The sequence below is a fragment of the Plutella xylostella genome, chromosome 25 (genome assembly GCF_932276165.1).
Source record: "Plutella xylostella chromosome 25, ilPluXylo3.1, whole genome shotgun sequence".
Lineage (NCBI taxonomy): Eukaryota > Metazoa > Arthropoda > Insecta > Lepidoptera > Plutellidae > Plutella > Plutella xylostella.
Genome location: NC_064005.1, coordinates 7,186,216 through 7,204,221, shown reverse-complemented (window position 1 = coordinate 7,204,221; position 18,006 = coordinate 7,186,216). Strand labels below are relative to the sequence as shown.

General features: G+C 39.1%; 3 protein-coding genes across 6 annotated transcripts in view; 2 read left to right on the top strand and 1 right to left on the bottom strand.

The window, feature by feature from the left end:
* Nucleotides 1–5,358, top strand: part of LOC105390836 (unc-112-related protein) — a 40,888-nt gene extending 35,530 nt beyond the window's left edge. For all 4 annotated transcript variants that reach the window (XM_048630059.1, XM_038107442.2, XM_048630058.1 and 1 more), the window contains 4 exons: nucleotides 764–1,001; nucleotides 2,278–2,493; nucleotides 2,962–3,198; nucleotides 3,503–5,358. In XM_048630059.1, the coding sequence (XP_048486016.1) occupies nucleotides 764–1,001; nucleotides 2,278–2,493; nucleotides 2,962–3,198; nucleotides 3,503–3,703 (892 nt within the window). In that variant the 3' untranslated portion in view covers nucleotides 3,704–5,358. The remainder of the gene's footprint in view (nucleotides 1–763; nucleotides 1,002–2,277; nucleotides 2,494–2,961; nucleotides 3,199–3,502) is intronic.
* Nucleotides 5,359–6,525: 1,167 nt separating this feature from the next.
* LOC105392937 (DNA repair protein RAD51 homolog 1) lies at nucleotides 6,526–10,874 on the top strand. Its single transcript, XM_038107448.2, has 7 exons — nucleotides 6,526–6,658; nucleotides 6,750–6,866; nucleotides 6,939–7,138; nucleotides 7,728–7,875; nucleotides 9,177–9,385; nucleotides 9,894–10,023; nucleotides 10,438–10,874. Exons 2-7 carry the CDS (start codon nucleotides 6,783–6,785, stop codon nucleotides 10,681–10,683), a joined length of 1,017 nt encoding a protein of 338 aa, XP_037963376.1. The 5' UTR covers nucleotides 6,526–6,658; nucleotides 6,750–6,782; the 3' UTR covers nucleotides 10,684–10,874.
* Nucleotides 10,875–13,601: 2,727 nt separating this feature from the next.
* On the bottom strand, nucleotides 13,602–17,813 carry LOC105392938 (NAD-dependent protein deacetylase sirtuin-2). Its single transcript, XM_038107445.2, has 8 exons — nucleotides 17,651–17,813; nucleotides 17,323–17,568; nucleotides 16,880–17,086; nucleotides 16,369–16,518; nucleotides 15,870–15,967; nucleotides 15,275–15,366; nucleotides 14,738–14,924; nucleotides 13,602–14,267 (listed from the first exon to the last, which is right to left on the bottom strand). Exons 1-8 carry the CDS (start codon nucleotides 17,781–17,783, stop codon nucleotides 13,992–13,994), a joined length of 1,389 nt encoding a protein of 462 aa, XP_037963373.2. The 5' UTR covers nucleotides 17,784–17,813; the 3' UTR covers nucleotides 13,602–13,991.
* Between the last annotated feature and the right edge of the window lie 193 nt (nucleotides 17,814–18,006).

The following is an 18,006-nucleotide window of genomic DNA, read 5'->3' as shown; positions in this document are numbered from 1 at the left end:
GCACAAAGCAAGTGCAACAACGAATACTGTTCGTTTGCGTAAGACTTTATTGATTATTTCGGCCCTAAATCAAAATTTCCTGTAGCTAAAACAGTAACGGTTGTGAAATGTTCGATTTAACCTTTGTGCAATTCGATCGGAGTAACAGTTTTTATTGTTTGACTGAATTGCACAAATAGAACTGGTGTTTAAACAAACCAACACACAATGTACAGTACTAAATACTTAACTTTATTTATGTATTTATCCAATAAGCTATTTTAATTTATGTTACTCTTATTGTTTGCATTATAATTACATAACAATATTCCTATTATGAGTAACTTTAATATTATGTATATTACCATAACATGTAATTTTATGATATTATATTATGGTTCGTCTGTTAAATATTTATGTACCTAAGTAATTGTTAATGCCACTACCTAAAACCAAACTTAACCCTTTCATTCAACCAACTACCAACGTTCGAGCAGTAAAAGTAAACACGAATTTATATGGCGCTGAGTTACTACAGCGTATGTACCGCTACATGGCGACACTTGCGCTCTACACAAGTAATTTTTGTTTACTTTTCGCTTGCCGTATCACTAATATACCTAACTGACAGCAGCTCTAGATTTCTTATTAAATCGGCGGTTCTAAGGATCTCATACCAATTCCAAAATTGCGTGATACGGCTACACTGCTCGAACGGTGGTGTAACCAAAACCTCTCGTTCTATAGGTACACCAACCCTTAACCAACCCACATCAAATTCCAGGCCAAAGCGCTTCACCCTAAAGGCTTACAAGCGCGGCTGGGTCTCCTGCCGCGACGGCGTCCTCCGCATCCATTCATCGCGCGAGGCGGCGGCGGCGGGCGACGCGCCGTCGGTGGTCGTGGAGCTGCGCTGGGCCGAGGTCACGCCGGACGCGCACCCCGCGCAGAGGAAATACGCGATTAAGTTGGAGGTGCCGTCGGAAGATGCCATGCATGAGATGTGGCTGCGGTGCGAGAATGTGAGTTTTTTAATTCAAGGATTGGTGTGGGGGGGGAGGGTTTAGAGCGCTAATGCGTGCGCAGATAAAGGAGCTTCGTGAAAATGGTGGTGGTTATGGCGTTATTAATGCCCGCAGATACCTAAAATATGAAAATGGCGGATGGAAAATGATTGATCGTCTATCAATACTCCATCCTACTGTAGCTTATAATGCCGCCATTTTCAGCTTGTGTCTTTATCAGCACGCATATTAGCGCTTTAAGCCTATTGGCTATCATACCGCGACGGCGTCCTCCGCATCCATTCATCACGGGAGGCGGCGGCGGCGGGCGACGCGCCGTCAGTTGTCGTGGAGCTGCGCTGGGCCGAGGTCACGCCGGACGCACACCACGCAGAGGAAATACGCGATCAAGTTAGAAGTGCCGTCGGAAGATGCCATGCATGAGATGTGGCTGCGGTGTGAGAATGTAAGTAATTTTGGGCGGTGGAAGGGTTAAGAGCGCTAATACGTGCAAAGATAAAGTAGCTATATGAAAAAGGGAGTGAAAATTTTTGGAACGCTATTTACGCGCGTAATGGCGGATGGATCGTCTGAAAATACTCCCTCCTACTCCAGCATATGAAACAGCCATGTTCATATTGTTTGTTAATCTGTGCGCGCTATACCACCTATAATACTAGCGATATGAAGTGAGTGGTCGAGCTGCGCTGGGCCGAGGTCACGCCGGACGCACACCCCGCGCAGAGGAAATACGCGATCAAGTTGGAGGTGCCGTCGGAGGATGCCATGCATGAGATGTGGCTGCGCTGTGAGAATGTAAGTAGTGAGGGATCGATTTTGGGCTAGTTAATCGGTTTATACGTGCGCAGATAAAGGAGCTATATGAAAATGGCGATGAAAATGTTTAGAGCGCTATATTACGCGCGCAATTAATTCGGGAAGTCTGTAAATACTCCACCATGCGAAACGGCCGCCATTTTTATATTATTTCTTTATCTGCACACGTTATACCACCTTAACTAGCCCTATGAAGTAAGTCGTCGAGCTGCGCTGGGTTGGGCTGGCCGCGAATGGGTTTAGAGCGCTAATACGTGCGCAGATAAAGGAGATATGAAAATCGTAAAGAAAATATTTAGAGCGCTATTTTACGCGCACAATGGCGTCCTCTGTCAAATAGACACTAAAACATTCAGACATAATGCTAATAATTCAGAGTGTTGTTTTCACTATATCTCCACATCCTGATGTCAGCCAATCGTAACAACCACACCAAAACAAAACCATTCTCTTCCAGGAGGACCAGTTCGCTGATTGGGTGGCGGCGTGCCGGCTCGGCTCCCGCGGCCGCTCATTGGCCGATTCCTCCTTCACGACGGAAGCAGCATCAGTCAAGGCGCTGCTAGCGCTGCAGAAGCCCCAAGTGGGCGTGGCCACGGTGCAGAACTTGCCGCATCACATACAGCCGGAGAACTATGTCGCGCCGCGGTTTATCAAGAAACTGAAGGGGAAAGTGAGTAGCTTTTAATATTATGTGGACCTAATAGACCACTGCAGAACATAGACCTCTTCAGAAGCGTATCTACACTCTGTCTTCTACCTTTTCCCAACCATCTGCAGCCGACTGGTTGGAGGTACGTGGGTCTAGTGGTCTTAGAGGGCGTCCCATGTTTCCTGTTCGTGGTCTTCCCTTGAAAACTGCTCTATCGCTCACTCTCTTGTGAGTCACCTCTGAGTCCTCTGACTACCCCTTCGGGGATTACAAGATGAATGTATGTTTGTAACTGTTATATCCCAACAATCACTGGATAATTTGATATATTATAGGAGATACCTATGTATTCAACAGTAGTTATAGTAGTAGTAGTTATATATGTTTTATGAATATTCATGATGATTTCGAATTTTATGCAACACCATATCCAACGATCTAACATCAAACAAAACCAACAAACACTTAACCACCCGATTTCCATTCCAGCTTACCCAGCGGGTGCTCGAAAGCCACGCCAACGTGAAAGACCTACCTCTCCTAGAGGCCAAGCTTCAGTACATTCGCGCGTGGCAAGCTCTACCAGACTATGGACAGTCTCTGTTCGTAGTCCGCTTCATGGGACACAAGAAGGACTCACTCATTAGTGTCACTAACAACAGGCTGATGCGGCTGGATCCTAATACGGGGGATCATATCAAGACGTGGCGTTATAGCACTATGAAGGTAAGTGGTGGGTAAGGCCGAAGATCGGGTTCGATTCCCAGCCGGGCAGACATTTGTTCTCGGGTGTTGCAATAAGCATATCACTATTACATTGCGATTCACTCGGGCGAAGATTGGTGGGGCGTAATAGTTTGTTAGTATGGATGTTTTTTACGGAACTTCTGATTAGGAAGCTGACAACTTAGATTATCACATAGCCTATTTTTTTATCCCGGAATACCCGCGGCTAAACCTTTTAAGGGTAACCTTAAGCTCGCGTGAAAACCTAGTTTTACATTAACTACATTATTTTCTTTCCCCCCAGGCATGGAACGTGAACTGGGAGATCAAGCACATGATGGTCCAGTTCGAAGAGGGCAACATCATATTCTCCGTCCAGTCCGCCGACTGCAAGGTGGTTCACGAGTTCATCGGCGGCTACATATTCCTCTCGATGAGGTCCAAGGACGCCAACCAGACGCTGGATGAAGAACTGTTCCATAAACTCACCGGTGGGTGGACGTAGGTGTCTATGGTCGGTTTTGTCTGTGGTCTGTTTTGTCTATAGTCCTTTTTTTGTTTTTTTTTGTTTCATAAATTTTAATATAAGCGAATGAGTTGGTATGGATACGGAAGCCGGTTTTGGAGAGAATTATTACGTGGAACTGTCTACTATAGTAAATAATTTCAGTTCAAACTGGAATTCGCATGAGTGCCCCAAGCGACGCAAACACTACTAAGTATTCTGAAAATGAACTTGCAACTGAAAAAATATTTTTAAATATAATGTAGAGCTAGCTTACGAAATTCATGAATGTATTATACAAACTATAAATGTTTATTCTGAAAAGAGAGTATACGATTCGAATATACAGATTTTATAAGTTAACTTTGTCTAAAGTTGTCTGATGCTTCTGAAATTTCTATTTTATTTCCTCTGTCTCCCTCTTTCATATTGTACTGTAACTGTTAAGAGTAATTTAAAGTACTCAACAAAGGTGTCTTTCGAAGGCTATACATAAATTTTGAAGATTTTTTTTAAGTGTTTAAAATACTGGTCGTTTTAATATTTAAAAAGGGACAACTATTATAAATTTGTATTTTTATACTTATTCATATAAAACAAAGTATTTGATTAAAAATAGATCTAAAGTAGGTTTTAGTGCTTCCAATGTAGTATTTAATTGTTCATTAATAGGTTTTTCTAATTCATTGACAAATAACTTATTTCTAAAAGTATTTTTTTACATTTTCTAAATATACATTTCAAGAAATAACCTACTATACTGAGACGTATGCCTGCCTACAAGGTTTTGAAATATCTAATTTTATCATTATGAAACCTTCACGCGTATAATTAAGTTTAATTAATTTAATTTAATTATTATGTTTTAAATATTGACTTTGCGCGGGATAAGAGCTTTTAAATAGATAAATGTGTAATATGAATGTCTAGTTTGTTTTTATTACCTTTGCCTACCTTTAAATTAATCATTTTAGTTAAAAATTGAGTTTTGTAAAGTGTTAGGTAATATACTTAGGTACTTACATAAGTAAATATTTTTTTATAGCATGACACATTTACAAGAGATAAAAAATTATTGTGTCTTAAATAATTTTGCATTATAAATTGTATAGCTGTTATAGTTTAATTTAAGGTTATTATATATTAACACAACCAAGCTGACTATTTTCAAATGCCATTGAATTATAATTTGTATACACAAGTGCTTTAGGTCCACTTTGGTGCTGTTGTAATCGCAACACAAAAATAGTTATAAGAATAAAAACAATTCACACCATTATGTGGCCTTAACATTTGGAAAGGTTAATGTATTTTTATATCTACATTGTAAATAACATTAGTCTAATATATCTTAGTGTATTGTACACCAGTGTCGTTATAATAAACATAGGTAATTATACTATTGCTTCATTTACAAATTACATAAATGCAAATATTATTGTTAATGACTAGTCCGTGTAAGATCGCATATAATGCTTAAGTTTCTTTCATAAGGCTTTTTATGGATATAATATAAATGTACTTGACAAAGTTTAACATTAAATATAATTTTGAGGTGGCCTTATTTTACTGTAGGTATATTGTACAAAATGTATGTACAAGTGTTAGTTTGTAAAATTAATGTCAGGTTCAAATAAATGATAACAAATTAAAAATTGAGTTTATATTTTTATACAACAAACCTTACTAATGCTGATGATGATGATGAAACCTAACTACAAACTAAGTAAGTACTTAATGAACTTCATTCATAATTTTATGGTTATAAAGTACTGCCTGAAAACCGATAAGAGTAAGGAGATCACCGACTTGCTTCTCACTTTGATTAGGTATGTGCCTGTGGCGTGGATGTGGATGTTATAGTGCTAGAATCTCCAGTCATCAAGTATCATCCGATACTTCTTTTGCAATAAAGGTAACAAACTTTTTTTCAAGGAATCCAGAAGATGTGATTAAACTTCAGACACCAGGCCATTCTATTGTGACCCTAATTGTACATTTTTTTTTTGCCCAGTCCCGGCACGATTACGATTAGAAATCTTTGGGAGCACGTCTCGTCTGCCGTAAGCAGACGGATAGATTGGCAAAAAATGCTACCCCTCCTAATGATGGCTATGGTGCCAGTGCCAGTAACGGCTGCTGTCGCTGAAACAGGTAAAGGAGATTGCAGGATGACCGGACGTCTTTTGTAATAAAATAACTGAAGTGTGGCACATATCGGATAAGTTGAAAGATGTACTTTACTTAGGTAGAAAACTTCTCAGCCAGCAGAGGAAACCCAAAACTATTCAAGACTTATCTCCACCGACACAAAACGGATGTGTCGGTATGCGAACGCATACCACGGCATTCCGACATACGCGGATGCGCGGAGGCGTACGGCTAGTCTCTAGCACAGGCCACAGACCATAATAGACATACTATATCTCTCTAGCAAATGCCGACGGTTCCGAGGGCATGCCAACGACGCCGACGGCTGTATCAGGATGCGTTCGGCGGTGATGATTTGGAAATATAGATTTTAAAATTGTAAAATGTGTTTCCATCCGATGCCGAGACGACCTGACGGTGGAGATAACGGTGAATTAGGACATTTAGAAGCGTTTTTAAAATCGTTTTCAGTGCTTCACTGTAGTAGTCTAGTATCTCAGAATAATAACGGCAGGCGTGCCTCATGCTTTGCAAGAGCGACGCGAAAAAATAATATTTTTATATGGCAAGACTTGACTGCGTTCATGTTGCGACCAATCATATCATAGACAAATTTTACTTTTTTGAATGAATGGAAATAATAAATTGGAGGGAAGTTCGCTAAATTCAAATTGTTCTATTCATTCATTCGTTCAGCGGTCCTGTCAAAAACTTGTTGATTTGATTTTGATTTCATTGTTGTTATTAGTTTCGTACCAAAATAACTATAATTTTCTTGTTCTTGACTCTCAGTGATCACCATTAGTGAGTCGTCTTGCATTATTAGTAGTGATTTACACAACTATTCTCATAATTTACCCTAAAAATTAAGGAGAAAACGGTGTTTTTGTTCCAGGATTTCACACTTTCAATTCCGCATAAAATTAGGATGGCTACTACTGCATCAGCCTCCACAGCAGCTGTAGACGAAGACTTGGACGAGTGTGGACCCCAACTTATAACTAAGTTAGAGGTAATATTTTATCTATAAATTTATGTATATGATTTAGAAAGTAACCTCAATAATAACAGAATACTATTACAGGGCAATGGAATAACATCTGGAGACATAAAGAAGCTAGAAGAAGCTGGGTATCATACAGTGGAATCGGTAGCATATGCTCCCAAGAAGTGGCTCATAACAATAAAAGGCATATCTGAAGCTAAAGCTGACAAAATTTTGAGTGAAGCTTCCAAACTTGTACCAATGGGCTTCACAACTGCTACTGAATTCCACCAAAAAAGGTAAGGCTTGATTAATTCATCATCATTCAACACAAATCTACTTTAGTATGTGTGAAGAATTGAAGATGTTCCACTTACCAAATGCTTCTACCAAATAGTGCCAGATACCTTTATTGTCCTTGGCATTTCTCATTCAGATACTAATAACTTTAACAGATAACAACGGCAATCCTCTAAACACTTAACAAAATTTACTTTTATTGGTAAATATACCTTTTTTTACATCAGCAATATTAGAGAACATCTTTCATTTCATTAGAAAGACCTGACAATATAAATATGGAACAGAGTGGCATAATGCCTACCATTACCTAAAATCACAGTTTGGTTTGTTCAATTGCATCTCAATAAAAAATATTATTTCACCTTCTGTGTCCCACTTCTGGACAAAGCTTCATGGCTCCTCCATCTATCCCTGTAAAAATATATTGTTTGCCACTAAAAATATAAATCTTTTACCTTGAACAACTATTATTAAATGAAATACCTATTTTTTTAGCAAATCTTTCCTTTGTATACAATTTGTATGATTTCTATGTCCTTTCTTCAGACTTTTTTTAACTTATTACCATTTGTTTTCTAATTTTAGGGCTGAAATAATCCAGCTAACAACAGGTTCTAAAGAGCTGGACCGGCTGTTAGGAGGTGGTATTGAAACAGGGTCCATTACTGAAATATTTGGTGAATTCCGAACTGGGAAAACTCAAATATGCCACACTTTAGCTGTTACATGTCAGGTAATTATTTGTCTTATATTAATAGTATAAAATGTGTAGGTGTCTATTTTATTCTATTCTCTGTGGGGGTGTAGGTACCTGCACCTGGCTATCTCAAGTGGAACCTTTGTGCATATCCCCAAGGTCTAAACTGCCTTCCTAAGCTTGGACCATTTCCCATCACATGGTCCACTGAGGGTTGCTGGGCTGATTAAATGGGGTAAGTAATACGAGGTATAAAAACGAATTGTATAACATTCACAAGGTATACGCCCATATGATATAAATTTATTAAGTATAACGATCACTGTGCATAACAAACGAAAGGCATAATTACTAAATACATAATTTCGTAAAGAATAACGTTCAAAAAGTATAATTTCAATTGATATAACGATTAAAATGCATAACGTTCATAATATATAACGTTTATAACATATATTCTACAACGGATATAATTATCATAATGTATAATGCACAAAAAGTATAAATGATTGTCGTATGGTAATTTCATTATTATTGACGTTATGTGGGGGGAACGCTCCGCTCCGCTTCGCTGCGCTCCGCTTTGGTTTCGACGAACATGTGCACCTAACACGCTCCTCCTCGCTTTGCTCGTCGTCGCACCTATCTTTAGGTTTTGGTACTAGGGGTTTTGACATTATTATTATTATTGGCGCTATGTGGGGAGACGCTCCGCTCCGCTTTGGTTTCGACGAACATGTGCACCTAACACGCTCCTCCTCGCTTTGCTCGTCGTCGCACCTATCTTTAGGTTTTGGTGCTAGGGGGTTTGACGGTGTTGGGTAATTAAACACAGATTATGTTAGTATGTTTTATGAACTTTATACTAAATGATAGGTATATATTTTAAACGATATACGTAATGTATGTTATACGAATTGATATTAGTCCTCGTAAGTATTATATATTTTGATTTTATATAAAATGTACGTTATACCAATTGAATCTTATACCTTATGAAAATATAGATTTTGTTGTTATACGTAACGTTCATTATATGTTGTGTGCGTTATTAATGTGAAATTATACATTTCGTTTTTATACGTCGCAATACGCACCCGATTAAATGGTGTAATTTAATTTTGCAGAGACTCCATTTAAAGCCAGGAAAATATTATATCCATTACACCACAACAGCTCTTTCAAATCAAATTGAAAGTTGTTACTGAAATAGACATGAATCCAAGTATTTAGTTTAATCAAACACTACACTACATAGCGCATAGTTCTAAGCAACATACAAATAAAAATTAAACCTCTTTTCTATGCAAGCACAATAAACCAAACCACCTCCACAGCTGCCAATCGAGCAATCCGGCGGCGAAGGCAAGTGCATGTACATAGACACAGAAGGCACATTCCGCCCCGAGCGCCTTCTAGCCGTGGCCCAGCGCTACGGCATGGAGGGCGCCGCCGTGCTGGACAATGTGGCGTACGCGCGCGCCTACAACACCGACCACCAGACGCAGCTGCTGGTGCAGGCCTGCGCCATGATGGCCGAGTCCAGGTGTGTGAAATTTTCACCTTGTTCCCTTATGCCTCGATTTGTGATGCATGTATTATATTCTCTGTGGGGGTGTAAGTACCTGCGCCTGGCCCTCTCGAGTGGAACCTTTGTGCATATCCCCAAGGTCTAAACTGCCATCCTAAGCTTAGCTAAGCGGGTTGGTGGGTTCACATATCTAGATGTGCTAAATCTAGATAATAATATGCAGATTTCCTCATGATGTTTTCCGTCACCGTATACAGCGCGATGGATGAGCAAAACGATCAGCGCAAGGCCGATTCTATACTTTGTACTTAAATTTAAAGAAAATGTCAGCGCCGGGATTAGAACCTACCGGGATTTGAACTCGCATCTCTGGCGTGAGAAGCGGGCGCTTACCCGACTAAGCCACCGGTCTCTCTCTCTGTGATGCATTCATGGGCAGGTAATAGGCATCTGAACTACCCTGTCTCTCTCAACTAATGATCTACAATCAACGTTCTTATAAGTATTTACTCTCAATTCGCAGGTATTCGCTGATCATAGTGGACAGCGCGACGGCGCTGTACCGCACGGACTACTCGGGCCGCGGGGAGCTCAACTCGCGGCAGCTGCACCTCGGCCGCTTCATGAGGATGCTGCTCAGGCTCGCTGATGAGGTGAGGGTATTTCTACTTTTTAAACACGTCATAAGTTTCTTTGAAGGAGTGGTGGATTCATTTCCTCCACTGCCGGCTAAACTTAGTTTAGCTTAAGTCGCATAGTTTTACATAAATGTCCGTAGTTTGCGGTGGACATGTATGAAAAACTGGTCCAACTATGCGAAGCTAAGCTAAACTTAGTTTAGCTCGCAGTGCACGTTCAGCTAAATAACTGATCGCAACAGAAATAAGAAACATTTTCTTATTCGGCAGATACACAATGTTCAATATACTTAGCTCTTAAAATCTGCAAGCTGACATTTTACTTTTTGAGAAGCCTAAGCATCAAGTATCAGTATATTTGATGATTATTATTTATAATGGAACCTAGTCAATATTAACAGGATAAACCTTTATCTCATTTAATTCCAGTTCGGAGTGGCAGTGATAATAACGAACCAGGTGGTAGCCAACGTGGACAACGTGGGGGTGTTCAACGCCGACACCAAGAAGCCAGTCGGGGGGCACATCATGGCACACGCGTCCACCACTCGCCTCTATCTACGCAAGGGTAGGGGCGACAATCGAGTGTGCAAGATCTACGATAGCCCCTGTCTGCCTGAGACGGAGGCCATGTTTGCTATCAGTACTGAGGGAATCACTGATGCTAAAGAGTAGGAATTGTGACTGACCTGAAAATTTCTTTGAAGATGTGTAAAAAGGTTAATTATAATTGCAGAGGTTCCATAGAGTGATTGATGAAACTTTTGTATTCGAAGTATTGACCGCAGTTGCCTTATAAGAATGTTTGAATAAGTGTAAATAATTTAGGTCTTAAGTTTTCTTATTGTAAAAATAAATGCATTTAACAATAAACTGAGCGGTTTTTGTTAAAATTCATATAGTTAATGCAGGGATACCTCTTTTTGAATGAGTTAGGAGAAAAGTACAAAATAGGAGTAAATAAAAGAAGTTAGTCAATATGAATTGGTTTTATGACTATTGAAATAGCAGCGAATAACATTAATATCGTATTGTATGTATATTCGAAATAACAGAAGCTATAAATATTTCACTAATAATAAAAATATGGATGGACCCCAATGAAATCATGGAATTGTATAAATAATGAATCGATTTGTCTTATATTTGCATCATTTTGTTACACCATTATTAAGTCGGTACGAAAATACATATTTACTTCATACACCAACACAGCATATTGCTATTATAATCACTAATCCGCAATTTCATTTATTAACTAGAAGCTCTTATAATTTATAGTTTAGAAAGGCAAAATTCTAACGAGGTTCATAATATTTTTACATTTTAAAACTTCAGAATTATATGCAAAATTGCGGATTCCATGTAACTTATATAAAATACACAAAAATATTAGATATTCACGACAATAAATAAAAAAAAACATCACCATAACACACAACAACAACACTTCAACATTCGCTTTACAGGGCGTTCCGAAAGACACATTTAGCGAGTTCATCGCATCTACATTACCCATTATTACTAACTCATTTGGTGCTAATTAACACAAATGTGAATAAAACCACGCTTTGCTATCAAATAAGTAGTTACAATATGCGCGGTTGCTAGCTATTTCTAAGACGGATAACGGCTATCACTATATTTGGAAAGTACTTGTATGGTCGTTAAGAAATTGTAAAATGAAGAACAGTCTACGGAAGGACGTTGAAGGCAGACGACAGTGTCTGACATGTTTTGAGCCAATGATTGGCACAAGGCACAAATGAGCATTTTATGTAGGTATATTGTTATCTATAATAACGTTAATCTCGGATGTTAACTTAACTTTTCCAAATATTGAACCGAATCAGTAGTCACGCTATCAACCGCTACATTAATTAACACTAAATCACACTACAAATTACAATAGATTGAAAGCAGGCTACTCACGATTATTGTAATATTCATAAGATAATTCTCATGCTTTACAAAGTATTTAGTCAATTCATGAAAAACAATCTGTATAATGACACAATAGCTAGCATCTAATCATTATGTTTAAATCCTAGTGTAGTCATTTGACTGATCATGATCATTACCCAGGGGCCGATAGAGTGGAACCTAGCAGTCATGTTGTATTTTTCTCTATCCAACACATCATGTTTATAAGATTTCGTCACAAGGCCCTGTTGGTGTTGATATGAATTTTACAGCTATTAAATAGTTAAGTACCTACAAATTGTACCAATTATACCTATTAATATTGCTTATTATTTCATGAAAGCAAGTTATAATTGCTCAAACATAACACCATCAAAAACAGGCACTTTACAAGGATCTTAATGCATTTCTAATCTATTCTATAAAATGAAGATTAGTATATCTTCTAATCTAATTCATTGAATAAAAATGATTCTAAATATTACATTCCGTTCAAGGTAACCTTTTAGAAAAAATAATTTGAATGAATTATAGGTATTTTAAATAATTTGATTTTAGATCGCAGAAAAGATTTGTCGAACAGAGTGTAATATTTGCACTTTTTGTAAAAATAAAACCTTATAGTATAAAAATATCATCCCCTAAATATATCTACCAAAAGAAGTACTTTCAACAAATAAATATTATTCAATTTAGAAGTGGAAGATTTTATGTTCAATAAAAAAAAACAACAGAATAGTTTCATCATTTGTGGCATGCCATATAACTGAAAACTAGGGTTTTTCTAAGATTAAAGTAATGAGGCGTTTGTTAAAAAAAAAAAAAAGTTCCTTTTTGGAGAAATAGATGGCGTTGTCTGGGGTTGTACCAACTTTCAAACCCTCAGAACACACTCAGATCACAATATGTTATTCTGTGAGGCTAACGAAATGTGAAAGTGACATAGGTAGGTAGAATTGTAGTATTATTTTCTCTATGATGTCGATGTCACTGTTGCTTCAGCGTTCAGTGCGATTGTGCGTACAGCTTATGTTAGATAGGTAGGTACCTACATAATATACTTATCATGTTATGTAACAATGGTTAATTTACATTACCGCGAATGATTTAACTTACTTACGTGAATGAAAATCACTTGGTATGAAATGATCCGAACACAACCATGAATGTTTTCGCAGTTTCCAATCAATTTTTCGCACATTTATCCGAGTCGCCTTAATCCATTGTTGCGCCTGGCTTTCATCATTTGGAAATTTATGATGTCCTTTATTTTTACAAGCTGCGACGGCACACATTCTCATCTTGTCTTGTAAGTATTTCTTTGGGATCTTATTTAGGATCATACAATAAATAAAAATAGAAAATCAGTTCTCGCACGCAGCACCCGTTCAAACGGCGCGCATAGAGAAAAGAACACTACGTGACGACGCGGGTAGAACTATTCACAGAATACTTAGCACTATCCCAAGCCACATGCAGTCTGAGCCTCGGAAGGATGGCTCGCGCTACCACCCGACATTTAATCACAACTAGTGAGTTCTTATTCTGAGTTTAGTACTCTTTGCTCTCTATGTAATTTTTGACAGTTGGTACACTGCGTTTTCACGCCATCTATCGGCTTACCCAAAAGCTCAACTGACAGCTGTCAAGGAAAACGGCTCATTAGAGTTTCTAGAATAAAAAAAGATTTTAAACAAATTGAGGAAATATGTTATGAATATCCAACAAGAGTGGAGAATTAAACTCCGGTCAAACAGTTGTGTTATAAATATAAACTAAGATAAAATAAATTAGTTGTAGGTATTTTGTAATTATTTTATTGTCTAGACTAGACTTAGCTAGACGCCATAGACTTGATAAATTCAGTGTCAGTTAAATTAATTTAAAAAGCCTTCTCAAAATATATTACTTCATTCGGACAAAATCATAAGCCTTTTTCCACTAAATAGCTTCGCATTCCAACACTGCATATCTTCACTGACTTTAATTTTGACCTCACTTCGAAGCTACTTCGCTCTTCATTTCAATCTTACCTCACTACAACAAACATTGTGATTCTGTCACTTGTGTGTGGGCAGGTCTTCATCGCTGGCTACGGACGGCGTGCTAGTGGGCGAGACGACTGTCGGGGTTGCCCCAACTGGGGCACTATGACCTGCATGTGGGGCACTATGACCAGCATGTGGGGCATTATGACTCATAAGCGGGATACTTGGCCCCGACATGTGCAGGCTATGGCTGGACGCAGTGGAGCTGTGAGCGGGTCCGAAGGCCGTGTTTCCTCCGGCTGCTTTCAGCCGTGCCTGCTCTCTGACTACTAGTTCGCGCAGCGCGTCCTGGTGAAGAAGAGTTAGTTTTAAGTAAAAAGCGGCGGCAGATGGCGCCACTGGTAGTGCCGAAAAAACGGGGCACGTTGATGAGTCTATGGGTCTAGACTAGACAGACGGACCGCATTTCAACTGCAATCCAACTGCAAATTGCAGTTCAGGTCTGTGCAGTTTGAATGCAGTTGACATGACTGCAATAGGACTATACGACCAAACGGCTCACACGACTGCCTACCTGAACTGCAGTTTAAATGCGGTCCGTCTGTCTAGCTAGACCCTATATTGGAAACTAGACATGCAAACATCTTAGTTACCATATTTATTGCATTAGAACGCTTTCATGTCGGTTCGCGAATATTATTAATTTTATGGGAAATAATAATAATATTAAAATACTTAGGATAGGCTTTTGAGCTGCGGCCCGCCCGACATAATGTTAACCCACGAAGATCAGTGTGAGTAAACTTCAGAATACTTACCCCCCATCCTAGCTTGGTAGCCAGAGTCGTGCATCCATCATCGCAGTTGCCCAACAACGCCACATCTCTATACGAGTCCTCATCCAGTTGTAGGCCGCCGCTGTGCAGGCCAAGTAGACGGAAGATGGGCGAGCGGGTGCCCGCCTTCTCGCGGTTGATGAGCAGCCGGGGACACCAGTCCGGGACCCTGCGGGTGGGAAGGGAAGGTATATGGATAACGTTTAGAGATCGGGTCACGGATGTTTACAGGTCGGTTTAAGAAGTCATATAGAACGCACTTTTGTTTTGTACATTAATCTGCCTGTTTTATTAAGCAAAGATAAGTTATGGAGGTGTGTATCGTTCGTTAGATTAGCATACGAAATGTAATTATGTATATGAAAATGATAAATACCTTGTAAAATGAAATAATTCTTAAACAAAGTCAAAATAAACTATCCTCATTCGTAAAATACTAAGTTCGAGCTGCGAAGTAAATACGATTTGTATGGCATTGTACGCTTGATGGCGATATTGCAATGAAGCAGCACAACTCACATGTCGATGAGCGAGGCGAAGGGCTGCACCTCGAGCGAGGAGCCCATGATGATGAGCATGTCGCAGCGCTCGAAGTCCACCTGCAGGCACTCCTGGGGAGATGACAGAGGTTTTATTTCGGGAATTAAGATTGTTGAAACTATGATTGATTACAAACAATATTTATAACAAAATACTTATTTATAATAAATACTTAAATATTATTCATCTAGAGGCTTCCAGCATATAGGCTGTTTTTTATAAGCATGCGAATTTGATCACGCACGCGGGATTGCTCCGCACGCATGCGTACAAGTATTCAATGTAACGTGTGGAAGGAATATGCAAGCGAGACGCGAGAAAAAGGCGTCCTATCCCGCATGCGTGTTGAAATCCGCATAAACAGCCTTACTTTCTGACTTCTGGAGAAGGAAAAATCCATGGTCATGTCCTATTTATAAACGAATTTCATAATCATCTTATAATTATTAACGTAGGCTTCTCACAATAAGCACGTCAACCACAACACCCTCATTTCCTACCATCGCTTGTTGCTTTTCCATACTGAGAAAATATATGTGAATTTAGTTCTTATCTATAAGACATTAAGTGGTACCTGGAACCGCGCGGGCAGACTCTCCCCGAAGAACACGATGTCGGGCTTCACCAGCCCGCCGCAGCCGCACCGCGGCACCTGGTCCGCGAACACCAGCTCTGGAAATAACAAACATAATACTTTAATTTACCTTCTTTTATGAAATAATAACTAATGACCTTGGCTAGGGCTTTTACTTCGCCTTAAAAGGAATAATTTAAAACCTGTTCATTAGATCCCAGACTCCACATTGAATTCAAGTACTCACAAATTTCATATTTACAGTCTGGGGCTAAGATATATCTGACCCCTCTCAGGTAGCATTTTTCTGAGAGGGGCCAAGTTTGTTAGTAACTTTGTAATGCTATTTATAAAGTTAATACTTAACAAACTTACTTTTATCACAGCTAGGAAGACACAAACAGAATAAATGCTTGACTATTTGGCTTAAAAATATTTCTAGGTGTATATCAGGGATAAAAAAAAAACCTATACAATCAATAATAAATTTCATGTTTACCTTTCATCCACTCCATACTATACTCCTTCCTGCAGTCGAGGCAGTGCGAGGTGTAGAAGGTGCCGTGCGCCTCCACCAGCCGGTCCTCGGGCAGGCCGGCGCCGCGCTCCAGCGTGTCGATGTTCTGCGTGTAGTGGCGCAGGAGGAGCCCTGGAATTGTGGAGGGTGTTGTGGCATATGTGTGTAGATGTTTTTGCATAAAAAGGAAACCGAAAATTGCTCCAAAGTAAACTATGAATTACATTACTACAGATTCATCTTTAGTTTGTGTATCACACAGCTTGACTAACGAAAAAAAGTCACCTTAACTAATGTTCCAATGGTGGAAGCTTTCCATTGACTAAATTAACACCCTAGAGGTAATAACTTAAGAACATTGTTTGCAGACTGTTATGTTAAGAATTTTAAACGTGATAGATATCTACTCACACAGAGTTCATGGGTATTTTTTGAGAAAATTTAAGTTGTTTCTTAACTAAAAGAATTTACAGAAATACAATTTCAAACTTACCTTTCTCGTGCAGCAGTCTTATAAAGTAATGTGACACGGTGGGTATAAAGTTGCCGGGCCACAGTTCCTTGGCTAATGTGAAGAAAGGCTTAGGATTTTGTCTGAAGAAGTTGATTTCAAATATTGCTTGTGGCTCGGGAAGATTGTACTTGGCCAGGTTGTGGTACAGGCCAGTGTCCGGACTACGGAAGTCTGGGATGCCAGCGGCTGAAATAATAAATTTAACAAATTAAAACAAATCCTTAAAACAAAACTTAAATATATAAAAATATAGTTTACATATTATAAAATACAAATTTATTCATGAAAAACTAATGATATGACCTTGAGATAACTTGTAAACAACACCAAACACAGCGAAATTTAATAGAATAACAAATTAGCTGCAATATAATTGGGTAGCATGACTTTCGGGCCGTAAATTTCCACGGAATATTACTCACAGGTCGATATGCCCGCTCCGGCGAGTGTTATTATGTTTTTGCAGCGAGTGCCTTGGATCCATCGCACGATTCCGTCCACAGAGACTTCGTCGAGCACCTGGTCCGCCGTGACAGCGTTGTCGGAGTGGTCGTGCAGGCCCAGCTTCCTCGCCAGGTACTCGCGGACATTGTCCACGTCCAGGTCGGGAACTCTGGCACCCAAACAAGCCAAGGCAGCCGGGAGCGGGAACAGCGGATCATCATCACCTAAACAAACAAAACATGACCAGGAAGCCGTCTCACAACGCGCATTTTAATTGGCAAGGTATCAAAGTCCGCGGCGACTCACCATCGCTACTTCCAGCTCCGCTCGGTGAATTTGAAGACATTATTTGTAAATTCCGACTCAAAACCTTTGTCCGCCACGGTTTATTTTTTGACACTGACAGAAAAAGTAACTTGCTGTAGTTAACCAAGCGCATTTCTACTAAATACTGCGTAATAGGTAAAGTCAGCACAACAACAACAAATTAATCATACGGTTATGTAATACAAATGAAACTGAAAGTGGTATGTATAATATAATTATTATAAGTTATAGATTCGATAAAACAGTATTGGTGTTGCATAAGTAGATCTGAGCAATGTTTGCATTTCATTCCTTTTTGAAGAAATAAGTACTTTACTTACCATTATTTATGAACT

Excerpts from the sequence above, each read along its gene's own strand:
- LOC105392938 (XM_038107445.2), bottom strand. The coding sequence starts at position 17,783 with ATGCGCTTGGTTAACTACAGCAAGTTACTTTTTCTGTCAGTGTCAAAA. Across the intron at positions 17,087-17,322 it reads CGGAGCGGGCATATCGACCT|CCGCTGGCATCCCAGACTTC; the intron begins GTGAGTAATATT and ends TTATTATTTCAG. Across the intron at positions 15,367-15,869 it reads GTCTGCCCGCGCGGTTCCAG|GAGTGCCTGCAGGTGGACTT; the intron begins GTACCACTTAAT and ends TCATCTCCCCAG.
- LOC105392937 (XM_038107448.2), top strand. The coding sequence starts at position 6,783 with ATGGCTACTACTGCATCAGCCTCCACAGCAGCTGTAGACGAAGACTTG. Across the intron at positions 9,386-9,893 it reads GCCATGATGGCCGAGTCCAG|GTATTCGCTGATCATAGTGG; the intron begins GTGTGTGAAATT and ends CTCAATTCGCAG. Across the intron at positions 10,024-10,437 it reads TGCTCAGGCTCGCTGATGAG|TTCGGAGTGGCAGTGATAAT; the intron begins GTGAGGGTATTT and ends ATTTAATTCCAG.